This window comes from Capricornis sumatraensis, chromosome 6 (assembly GCF_032405125.1).
Source record: "Capricornis sumatraensis isolate serow.1 chromosome 6, serow.2, whole genome shotgun sequence".
NCBI lineage: Eukaryota > Metazoa > Chordata > Mammalia > Artiodactyla > Bovidae > Capricornis > Capricornis sumatraensis.
Window position 1 is genome coordinate 75,179,298 of NC_091074.1, and position 13,172 is coordinate 75,192,469.

Sequence of the window (13,172 nt, forward strand, 5' to 3'; positions counted from 1 at the left end):
GACTTCACTTTCACTTTTCACTTTCATGCATTAGAGAAGGAAATGGCAGCCTAATCCAGTGTTCTTGCCTGGAGAATCCCAGGGACGGGGAAGCCTGGTGGGCTGCCGTCTATGGGGTCGCACAGAGTCAGACACGACTGAATCGGCTTAGCAGCAGCAGCGGCAACCTGTGAGGTGAGAGCAGGAAGATGGTATTATGCAGACACATTGATTCCTTTCTCTGTTTTCTCTCAGGGTTTTCCAGGAAACACAAATGCAGACAGTGTGGTGCACTACAGACTCCAGCCTACCTTCGAAGCCAGATTCCTGCGCTTCCTCCCCTTAACCTGGAACCCCAAAGGCAGGATTGGGATGCGGATTGAAGTGTATGGGTGTGCCTACAGTAAGTGGCGTTTATTCCTCAGATGAGATTTTTGATGGAGTGTTGTGTTCTAAACACTAAATTGAAAATGGAACTTTACTTTTTCAGCCTTTTAAATATCTGTGCAGGCAGAACTGATTTTATGGAAAGTCTTGAAAATATTACAGTTATTTTAAGGTTGAATTCAGAGGAGGACCCGAAATGAGCCTTAAAATCTTAGATTCTCAGAGGTTAGCCGAGTATCTGTTATATAGCGGGCACTTCATAAAATGAACAAAGCTCACAGCAAGAGCAGTTATATTTATTGTGATTGATGGAATGATCCTCCTGGGGGAACACAGGTAAGAACAGATGTCCCCATGTTCCCTGGTCCTCATGGCGATTCCCTTTTCTCTCTACTTGGGTTGCTGTGGAAATTTCTTTTGAACATCATTTATGTTTTATGTCTTCCGGCTTTTCCCCACTGTCAATAAAAGCAAAGATGCTGGCAGTCAATTTGAGCATAAAGACAAGCATAAAAACATTCCATGAAATACATGGGGGATCAAATCTACAGCTGCCATTTTGAACGTCTAGAATATACTGGTATTTTGTAAGTGAACACAAAAATGAAAAAGTTAATTTAAAATATAATCTTCTGGAAAACTGGAAGAGTGATCTGAAGAATAGGTTGGCTGGGAACACCTTGGGGTTTTTGTCACACTTCATTCTGTCCCTGATCAAAGGATTAACTTTGTAGAGAAGTGTAACCATAAGATATACCATACACAGGATATTTAATATGTCAGATCCTACCTCCTGCAACATTTTCTCATTCAACTCCCACTCTAACCAAATGAATTCAGTATAGTAGTAACCTCACTACTTCAGAAAAGAAAGAAACCAAACCTTTGAGAAATTAGATGTTTGTGAGAGCTATTACATATTGGATCTAAGATTTAAAACTGTCTTTTTTCCTCATTCTGTATTCACGACTACCATACTATTCAGACATTGAATTCTTTATTCCCTCACTGGTCATATATGAATTTATCTGCAGAGAACTGGATTGTATGTGGAGGATGCTTCTGAGATTATTTATTTCTTTGTCAGGAGTTTATGAGAAGTCATAAAATTATACAAAGCAAAGATATTGTAACATGATCATGGGGCATGGGGAATAGAGGGGTTGGGTTGGAAAAGGAATCTTTTTGACATTCAGTTTTCAAAGTAAAGGTTGTGGGCAGTAAGGTGGGGGTAGGGATGGTGCTTGTAAGATGAAACAACATATATAAACTGGGGGAGTAGAAATTTAGTGTTCTTGTGGTAGAGGGATGGGTGTGGGCATGAGTTGTTGAACAGCGGAGATATCAGTTCCACTTTGATAACCCCCACAGACAATGGGTGGTTCTGGAGCTGAGGCTCACCCAAGCCACCCACCCCACATTCAAGGGTTACCTTCAGCCTCTGTTTCATACCCCTTCCTAATGGCATGTTCTACTCTGGCTCTGCTTTCTAACCCCACCTCAGCTCTCTAGTGTTTATGAGTCCATGGACCATGCAGCATAGGTGGTGGTGGGTTGCCATCAACCTGTTTTCCCTCTTTCTGTTGATCATTTTCTTCCATCCTTTTGGTTCTGGGGTCTGTCAGTGTGCTCACTGCTGTGATGGTTAGGATGCCTGGTATTTAGAGTTTCTCTTTGATCCCATGAAATTAACGTCTCCTTCTCCCATTACTCTGGAAGCAACTTCAGGTTTACTGACTTCAAAGCAGAACATGCTCTTTGATGGGGATTTGCCGTTAGCTTGATGTTCTTGGTGAAGAGATACTACTCCAGTTTCTTGGGTTAGAGGTCAGTACCAGGGAGATCAAAGCTGTGTGTCTGGTGCCTGGAAGGGCCAGTTGACTGTACAACTGTCAAGGAACCTGCGTGCATCCTAAATTCAGCAAACATGAATTGTTGGGCACAAGGGACTCCTAGCATAAAAATGCAAACAGGAAATAATCATCAGTTGTAAAACAACACAAAATATATTTCTCAATATTAGTGGCTCTGTTTTGTCTTCATTCTTATTGTTAATAATGATTCAAGTGTAGCACTTTGCATTTTTATTTTTGGCAGTAATTTAATGTGATTTGCTTTATAGCTCAAAGTGATAATTATTATCTTTTTTTATGTGTACTTCCTCTGCCCTGTTGTTAGTGAGAGAATGTCCAGATTGCTTATCTCTTTTCAGTTTCATCGTTTTACATTCTATTTACAATGATATGTACTATTCCTATAAACACTGCATATTTTCATGGCTTCTTGGCTTGGCATATATATTTTCACTAACTGAAAAACCCTTCCCCCATTTCTAGAGTAAAAGTGAAAAGTGTCAGGTCTTCTTAGAGTCCCTACTGACCTACACACCAAGGCCAGGATCTGGCATGGGACTCTTCACTTTCCCCTGCCCCTCGCCTCTCTAGCATTCCCATCCATTCAATGTTAATATTTCCTATGTACTTGTTCTAGGCTCTATATTCTACCCCAAATTGGTCTCTGAGCTTTCATCCCATTTCATAAGTTTTCAACAACATTTACATACAGTCTGATTAATTCCAAGTTCACATCCTTGACACAGGTCTCTGAAACCCCAGACATCTGGATGCTGCTGCTGCTGCTAAGTCGCTTCAGTCGTGTTCGACTCTGTGCGACCCCATAGATGGCGGCCCACCAGGCTCCCCTGTCCCTGGGATTCTCCAGGCAAGAACACTGAAGTGGGTTGCCATTTCCTTCTCCAATGCATGAAAGTGAAAAGGCAAAGTGAAGTCGCTCAGTCGTGTCCGACTCCTAGCGACCCCATGGACTGCAGCCTACCAGGCTCCTCCATCCATGGGATTTTCCATGCAGGAGTACTGGAGTGGGGTGCCATTGCCTTCTCCGCAGACATCTAGACAATTCTCTGCAGTTTCACCATCATTTCTTTAATGAAGTTGTTAGTCATCTTTTGAGTCTTTTCTGCCATTTACTTTGACTCCACATGTTTGTATTCAGTGTCATTTTCAGGTGCTCTCTTGTCATATTGTGATGTATTGTAATGTAATTTTATATTGTAATGTAATTACACAGTTGTAATGTAATTTTATATTCATCACTGTGTTTACTGTTGAGGTGAGAGAGGGAAGAAAGGAAGAGAAGAAAGGAGGGGAGAAGAAATGAATTCATAGTTCATGAATTCAGAAATGTAGACTTGATAGGCACAGAATGGGGATCCCCATTGGGGTCTACAGTCATCCATGTGGCACTTCTGTCCTGTGTCAAATCATGCATTGAAAATCAAATGGGTTAAGAGGGAACAGAAGAAGGGAATGGAACATGTACTTGCCTGTTTTAAAACCTTGTGTTTATTTTATTTAAAAAACTACATTGATTGTTGCAGTGAAAAATGTTCTATGTAACAACTGCACCATGTGTCAATGTTTATAAACCTGTTCTTAATGTTTTATAAAAATAAAGAATGTTTATTTTGTAATATTTAGGGAGAATGTTGAGAGAAAAGTCTGCATATGGAACTTCCTTCTGTTAAGCACTGATTCTACTCGAAGTAGATTTCAGTTTAGAAAATGCATTAATAGGAATAGAGGAACATAGGATGAAAGGATAAGTAGTCACCATGACAAACAAAAACTCTGGAAGTTAATAATGATCTTTAGTCATATGAGAGAATGTTGTATTATCTGTTACAATTATGGAGAAAGTAGAAAATATTCAAACTTGATTAGAAAAAGTATTAGTTCAATACATGTTTACAAAACTTTTACCCCATGCAAGCCACCCTGCTGAATAAAGTGAATGAGGCACAATCTCTTTCCCCCAGATACTAAGGAGTAAGTAGAGGTGAAGGGAAATGCCTATTCTTTGTAGATCAACTAAATTTGGGCATGGATTTCTCGTTCTCAATTTGTGTCCAAGTATAAAGATTCCCTGGAGAAGGGAAAGGCTACCCAATCCAGTATTCTGGCCTAGAGAATTCCATGGACTGTATAGCACATGGGGTCTCAAAGAGTCAGACATGACTGAGCAACTTTCACTTCACATAAATAGAAGATGGGGCTTCCCTATTGGCTTAGTGGTAAAGAATCTGCCTGCGATCCCAGAGATGCAGGTTTGATCTTTGAATCAGGAAGGGCCCCTGGAGAAGGAAATGGCAACCCACTCTAGTATTCTTGCCTGGAGAATCCCATGGACAGAGGAACCAGGAGAGCTACAGTCCATTGGGAGGCAAAGAGTCAGACAAGACTGAAGTGACTTACCACTAAAAATAGTGATGTAGCCCATGCCAACTGTGGACTAGACATGTTTCAGACATTGCTGTACAGACATTGCTGTATAGATATGAAGTTTTTTAGTAACAATATAATTAGTGTTGTGTGGGAGAGACTTCTTTATCCTTTTACAGGTGAGGAAACTGAGGCACAGAGAGGTTGAGTGAGTTTCCAACTACGGAACCAATATTCAAATCCTTACAGGACAACTTCACAGATTCTTTTTCTGAGCAACTGTTCTGTGTTATGAAGGGCTGTTTGTGGGACCAGATCCAGAGGCTCTAAAGATATCAGCATTAACTTATTCTCCCTGCTGATAAAATGGCAAGCATGTGTGGGGTTTTCTTTAATAATATTGTTCAGTTCAGTTCAGTTCAGTTCAGTTCAGTTCAGTCGCTCAGTCGTGTCCGACTCTTTGCGACCCTGTGAATTGCAGCACACCAGGCCTCCCTGTCCATCACCAACTCCCGGAGTTCACTCAGACTCGCGTCCATTGAGTCCGTGATGCCATTCAGCCATCTCATCCTCGGTCATCCCCTTCTCCTCCTGCCCCCAATCCCTCCCAGCATCAGAGTCTTTTCCAATGAGTCAACTCTTCGCATCAGGTGGCCAAAGTACTGGAGCTTCAGCTTTAGCATCATTCCTTCCAAAGAAATCCCAGGGCTGATCTCCTTCAGGATGGACTGGTTGGATCTCCTTGCAGTCCAAGGGACTCTCAAGAGTCTTCTCCAACACCACAGTTCAAAAGCATCAATTCTTTGGCACTCAGCCTTCTTCGCAGTCCAACTCTCACATCCATACATGACCACAGGAAAAAACATAGCCTTGACTAGACGGACCTTAGTCAGCAAAGTAATGTCTCTGCTTTTGAATATACTACCTAGGTTGGTCATAACTTTTCTTCCAAGGAGTAACCGTCTTTTAATTTCATGGCTGCAGCAGTCACCATCTGCAGTGATTTTGGAGCCCCCAAAAATAAAGTCTGACACTGTTTCCACTGTTTCCCCATCTATTTCCCATGAAGTCATGGGACCAGATGCCATGATCTTCGTTTTTTTCTGAATGTTAAGCTTTAAGCCAACTTTTTCACTCTCCTCTTTCACTTTCATCAAGAGGCTTTTTAGCTCCTCTTCACTTTCTGCCATAAGGGTGGTATTATCTTGATTCCAGCTTGTGTTTCTTCCAGTCCAGGGATTCTCATGATGTACTCTGCATAGAAGTTAAATAAGCAGGGTGACAATATACAGCCTTGATGTACTCCTTTTCCTATTTGGAACCAGTCTGTTGTTCCATGTCCAGTTACAACTGTTGCTTCCTGACCTGCATACAGATTTCTCAAGAGGCAGGTCAGGTAGTCTGGTATTCCCATATCTTTCAGAATTTTCCACAGTTTATTGTGATCCACACAGTCAAAGACTTTGGCATAATCAATTAAGCAGAAATAGATGTTTTTCTGGAAGTCTCTTGCTTTTTCCATGATCCAGCGGATGTTGGCAATTTGATCTCTGGTTCCTCTGCCTTTTCTAAAACCAGCTTGAACATCAGGGAGTTCATGGTTCACGTATTGCTTGGAGAATTTTGAGCATTTCTTTACTAGCGTGTGAGATGAGTGCAATTGTGTGGTAGTTTGAGCATTCTTTTGCATTGCCTTTCTTTGAAATCAGAATGAAAACTGACCTTTTCCAGTCCTGTGGCCACTGCTGAGTTTTCCAGACTTGCTGGCGTATTGAATGCAGCACTTTCACAGCATCATCTTTCAGGATTTGAAACAGGTCAACTGGAATTCCATTACCTCCACTAGCTTTGTCCGTAGTGATGCTTTCTAAGGCCCACTTGACTTCACATTCCAAGATGTCTGGCTCTAGATTAGTGATCACATCATAATATTGTTGCTGATGCATTTATCAAAATATAGCCTCAGTTAACAAAGCAAATGTTTATAACATGTGACGTTGGGAAAACACTTCCTATTTTCAGCTAAATATCACATTTCCTCTACTCTTTTTGGAATGTAGGTTCTGTACTCTTACAAAAGAGGAAACGATTGCTTTCTTTTTCAACACATAATGAGTGACTTCTGTCAAGTACCCCAATTGTTTAAATAATTGAATTACATACAAAAGCATTTTATAAATATGAGGATTTCTTGTAAAAGTTAAGTATGATGCTAATTGGTAATTTCATGCACTAGTTTGATGTTTTCATTCAAATAAATATAGCGGATTATTTGTATTAGTTGTGGGCATATAACATTTGATTTGCTCTTATAGGAGTACAATAGCAAAAATTGTATGCTTAGTGGACTGGTGGAAACAAGTTCATCTTAGCATTCATTACCAGTAAGCCCTGAGACATGAAAATTGGCTTCTGCAGGTCATAGCATGATTGGTGATTTGAAGCTAAAGGGAGCCTCTACTTAGTGGAGATTAAACTCAAGGAGGATCACCTAGGGTTCTCCGCCATTCGTACTTGGAGAGCTCATTGCTACTGACCTACTGAACAAAATACTCTCTACCCCAAAATATGACTATCTTTAAAATTTTTACATTTAGCTTTTACAAATCATGTTTCAGTATTTAGTGCTAAATTTTAAAATATATGTATATATTGACTTGCCAATTTGTTTTCAATATTCAGATTAGTTTATGAACACTTGGTAGTGAATGATATTTTATAAAATAGATCCTGTTCAATGAAGCTTATTATAACTGAGTTTCCAATCTAAATATTCTATGTGATCATGTGTATTCTTATTTGTTGTGGGGGCTTACCTGGAGGGCTTCTTGGTTAACACTGCAGCCCAGGTTTTGAACCACGGTTGGCGACTTTCCAATGCCTATGTGTAAATTTTGTATAAAGAGTATTTATTGTATGATAGTTTGATACCTAGATGATCTTGATTTTTTGCATTCTTTCTTTCCAAACACTTTCACCAGAGAAGAGTCTTTGTTTCTCCTAATGCCATCCTGAGCTCTAAGACATTTCCTTGTCACTGTAGTTTCCTAGCAACCCACAGTAAGACATTAGGTATTACAGGTGCAATCTGTTTCTTCATGATAGTAGAAATGAGAAAGTGAGGGAAGAACTGTCAGTTCCAGGAGGGCAGGCCATATCTGTCCTCTCCTGTTTTGTCCCAGCATCCAGCAGAGTTTGTGATACTTGCATCAATATAAACTGAAAATAAAGCTGTGCTTGTGGAACGGATGGAAATTAGTTTGAGGTTGGGGGATAGGGAAGATGGAAAGAAGTGGTCTTTTAATAAGAAAGTTTTGTTATACCAAAGCAAAATCCTTGCCAAAATAGAATTTGAAGCTATGGAAGACTGTGTATAGAAACCAGTCTGTTATATTATATACAGAAATACATAGCCAGGAGAAGAAATATTGACCTATTCTTTACCTCATAAAATATATATTCGAGAATAGTCAGAGTATATTGAATTATGTAATAGGAAAGTCAACAAAAATAATGACATTTGTGATTTCCTATATAAAATAGGATTTTTTGATATTTCAGTCATAGAAAAGTGACAAAATGTCTGGTTGTGAGTTCATTCCTACTGCTTGACCATCAGGAGCCAGGTCCAGGAATAATTGCTAAGTGGTTCTGCTGAGTGGGGGATGGCAAACTTCTGTAAAGGATCAGACAGCAAATGTTTGTGGATTTCCAGGTCCTTATACTCTCTGCCAACTCTTCTTTGTTTTCAAGCTTGATTCTTTTTAAATGAATCTTGAAAAATTAGCTCATGTTATTAGTACAATAACAGGCTGCAGTGTGATGTGGATGGTTTCAGATGAAAGGAAGCTTAAAAGTCTGGATTTCTAAAAGCATTTTTTGAATTTTATCTCTTTAGTTAAAAGTCTGGATTTCTAAAAGCAGTTTTTGAATTTTATCTCTTTAGTAGCCTCTTCAATTGAGCTCAATTATTATCATTTAAGATTTTAGTTAAACTGTTATAAGATACATGATTTTTAAGTGGTTACATATCTGCATTATAATTTAGTCACTTTAGGCTTAAAAAAATCTGTCAAAATACATGTTGAATCTGACTCATAAAATATAATTTGATGACTCACAGGTGGTTAATTGTTCTAGAAACTAGTGTTAGTGATCACATTAGAAAGAGAGTCAAAACATTAGGATAAAAGAATTTTTTTTAAGCTACGTTTTTGTGTTTCTATCACATAATACATTTTTCATGACTCCATTTTGCCTGAGGAGAATATTCCGGGAAATATAATTTAGGTGCTTTAGAGCAGTGATTCTCAAAATATAGGCATAGATCAGCAGCGTCAACATCCCAGGGGACTTTTTAGAAACCCAGATACTCAGGGCCACCCCCCTCACACACACACGCACACCTGGTCAGTCAGAAACCCTGAGATGGAACCCAGCAGTCTGTGTTTGACAAACACTCCAAGAGAATCTGAGCCATAGAAGATGAGTATTACTATTACAAAGCAATACGGCAAGAGGGAAGATGAGGAAAAAATAATTCAATCAAAATAATCCTGGGAAAATCACTTACAGAAACAAATTTATTAGCTGACTGAAAAAATAAGCCTTAATTACTAGCATTGCCTTTCAGTGACACATAAACTGTACTGCAAAAATTTGAAAGCATTTAAATTCTTTACTATCAAGTTTTCATTAGTTTATTATTATCTAATACTCTAAGGCACACATTTGAACTTAACAGTTATGTTTTTATTAATCATGTTTATTTAATTATGCAACAAAGAATAATTATTTGATTATATGGCTTAGAGACAGAGTTCAGTGTTTATATATTTTACATTTTGTATGTGAATCAAAGAGAAGAGGTGACAAGAATACACAGAAGAACTGTACAAGAAAGATCATTATGACCCAGATAACCACAATGATGTGATCACTCACCTAATAGCCAGACATCCTGGAATGCGACGTCAAGTGGGCCTTAGGAAGCATCACTATGAACAAAGCTAGTGGAAGTGATGGAATTCCAGTAGAACTATTTCAAATCCTAAAAGATGATGCTGTGAAAGTGCTGCACTCAATATGCCAGCAAATTTGGAAAACTCAGCAGTGGCCACAGGACTGGGAAAGGTCAGTTTTCATTCCAATCCCAAAGAAAGACAATGCCAAAGAATGTTCAAACTACTGCACAATTGCACTCATCTCACACACTGGCAAAGTAATGCTCAAATTTCTCCAAGCCAGAATTCAACAGTACATGAACTGTGAACTTCCAGATGTTCAAGCTTGTTTTAGAAAAGGCAGAGGAACCAGAGATCAAATTGCCAACATCCATTGAATCAGGAAAAAGCAAGAAAATTCCAGAAAAACAGCTACTTCTGCTTTATTAACTATGCAAAAGCCTTTGACTGCGTGTATCACAACAAACTGGAAAAATCTGAAAGAGATGGGAATACCAGACTACCTGACCTGCCTTCAGAGTCAGGAAGCAACAATTAGAACTGGACATGGAACAACAGTCTGGTTCCAAATTGGGATAGGAGTACATTAAGGCTGTATATTGTCACCCTGCATATTTAACTTATATTCAGAACATTATATGAAATGCCAGGCTGGATAAAGCACAAGCTGGAATCAAGATTGCTGGGAGAAGTATCAATAACCTCAGATATGCAGATGACACCACCCTTATGGCAGAAAGTGAAGAAGAACTAAAGAACCTCTTGATGAAAGTAAAAGAGGGGAGTGAAAAAGTTGGCTTAAAACAACATTCAGAAAACTAAGATCATGGCATTTGGTCCCATAACTTCATGGCACATAGTTGGGGAAACAATGGAAATGGTGAGAGCCTTTATTATTTTGGGCTCCAAAATAACTGCAGATGGTGATTGCAGCCATGAAATTAAAAGACACTTGCTCCTTGGAAGAAAAGCTATGACCAACCTAGATATCATATTAAAAAGCAAAGACGTTACTTTGCCAACAAAGGTCTGTTGACTAACACTATGGGGAAATTGACTTTAACTTTTTTCCTGATCTTTGTTATTTACATGATGGAAATAGGCCAGTAAAAGATAGGAGAAATTGAAATTAACCAACATTTCTAGATGATACATTTTGGGGAATATGTGAGAAAAGGCAAACAGTTTAGATATGTCAAATATGTTAGATATGCTAAACAAGCCAGAGATATGCTATGTATGTATATGTGTGTGTTGACTTACACATTTCAATGCACTGATAAGACTATATTATAATTAGACCACATTAATGTCTTCCATTTTAGGATCCGAGATGGTTCATTTTGATGGGAAGAGTTCTTTGCTGTACACATTTAATCTTAAATCTGTGAATCCAATCAAGGAAGTTATTTCTCTGAAATTTAAAACCAGAGAAAACAATGGGATTCTACTCCACAGAGAAGGACCAAATGACAAACACATCACCCTGGAGTTAATTAAAGGAAAACTCATCTTATTCCTTAATTCAGGTAAAAGAAAAAAAAAAAAAAAGGTGTTTCGGGTAATACTATTTAGATGAAAGTATCTTTTGTGATGAATTTTTCTTCACAGTTAAGTAGTTAATTTAAAACCAGAGTACTTTTGGATGTGAGGGTGATCTGGCTTGGCTAGAAAGGTGTTCCCTTCCTCCCTCACAGCTCCATGTGCATTCTTCCCAAAGCTGTGCACTTGGTTGAAGAGGACCACCTTCTCCTCTAGAGGAGGGCCATTCTTTGGCCAAGGTATATGCATAGGTTTGCTTCTCTGCTAGAACCTCAAAACCAGCTCTTAAGGTCCATTTGCAGGAGAACATAGGGTTGTCAAGCTTCCAAGACTCCAGACACATCCAAATGAGGCATTCCATGTGGCAGTCTGCCTTTCTTTAAAAAACAAAACAAACATACAACAAAAAAGAACACTTTTGTGAAAGAAAGCAGACCTTATAAATAATTATTCTGAAGACCAGAACTGTCCAGGCAAATGGACACGTGGTCACCTACAGTTGAGCTATACTAAGAACAGCATGTGTGATCTTCTGTATGCTTTTATGTAAAAAAATTTATTTCTTGATAATCATGTAAGATCAGTAGTAGATGCTCAGTAAATAACCTGATAATATCATGATGACAAGGGTGGCTTATCATAAACTTTTGAAGTAGTCCTATGAATGAGGACCTAGGAAGAAAATATTTTCAAGAAAAATGAAAATTCAGTACATAATAATAATAAAACAAGTTAAATAGAAGATGTTACTCAATATCAAAGAAGATTGTATAGATTGTAAGATTAAGATAAAAGCAGCTCGCCAGTTCTTGGGATAAAAGAATGTAAGGAAAGTGTAACTGATGTGAGAAATGGTAAACCTGAGACGTTGATAGAAATCATGGTATTGAGCTAGATGGAACAGTGTATTTACACTTCCTTTCTTTTCAGGTCATGCTAACTTGCCCTCACCTGATTCTCTCATGCTGGGCAGTTTGCTGGATGATGAACACTGGCATTCTGTTCTCATTGAGCTCCTCAATACAGATGTCAACTTCACTGTGGACACGCACACTCATCATTTTCGAGGAAAAGGAGAGTCCAACTATGTGGATCTCGATTATAAGGTGTGAAATGGCTTTTTAAGTATTACAGATTTTATCACTTGATTGCAGCATAATCTTCTAGAGAAAATACTAATACGTTGAAAAATTCCCTTTCCTAATAATTCAGAATTCTGATAAAATATTTCCTATGTCTGGTAACTTCACACTGGAAGATACGTGCTCAAGCTATTGAGACATTTTATTTCTTACAGATGTTAGTCTTCACATGAGAGTAAATAGTTGTTAAATTTAGGAAATCCATACATGAAGAGCTACCAGTTCAACAAAGAATATTTTTAAATGCATTTGTTCACACAGTTCTTCTGTATTCCATCTGGTGTTTGGCTGCGAATATTACCTTGGAGATTTCTTTGTTTTAAGGCAATCCTAAACAGAATTAGCTACTTAGAATAATTTAGAGAAGTAATCCATATATATTCCAATCTGAATTTTTTAAGTAACAAGAAAGCCAAATGCACACATCTCAGAATACTGTTTCTTGGGGTTTTTAAACACCTGAGGATATTTGCAGCATGTTACCCATATGTGCCTGACATACACTGAAATGCATTGTTTGTTCTGCCAGTTCTGCTGAGCACATCTGTCAGCAAACCAGGTTTCAACATTCACTTGATATGAGTGGCCTCAGCAGCAAGGACCAGCTGGAGATTATGGTCTTGAATGATATTATTAGTGGCTTTGTAATTCTAATCTATCAGAGTCGTGGCAAAGAGCAGGATCCCACAGTCTAGTTTATAAAGTAGAATATCATCACAGTAGGCTGCCTGTCACACAAATCAGAATTTACGGTGGGCATAAAGATGCAATATTCCCCATCAACAAAAATGACAGAACTATATGAGTAGCAGCAAATCATAAGAAGGATATTTAATATATTTATCTCAATGTAATAAACAGTAAATACATATAAAACATCCTTTGAAATTAGCATGATAATATAAAATAATGCCAAGCAG

The 13,172-nt window shown here is 38.4% G+C and overlaps 1 protein-coding gene across 2 annotated transcripts in view; it reads left to right on the plus strand.

Moving 5' to 3' along the window:
- Positions 1 to 13,172, plus strand: part of LOC138080855 (contactin-associated protein-like 3) — a 185,463-nt gene that overhangs the window by 65,778 nt on the left and 106,513 nt on the right. For both annotated transcript variants that reach the window (XM_068973702.1, XM_068973703.1), the window contains exons 3-5: positions 235 to 382; positions 10,894 to 11,097; positions 12,041 to 12,216. In XM_068973702.1, the coding sequence (XP_068829803.1) occupies positions 235 to 382; positions 10,894 to 11,097; positions 12,041 to 12,216 (528 nt within the window). The remainder of the gene's footprint in view (positions 1 to 234; positions 383 to 10,893; positions 11,098 to 12,040; positions 12,217 to 13,172) is intronic.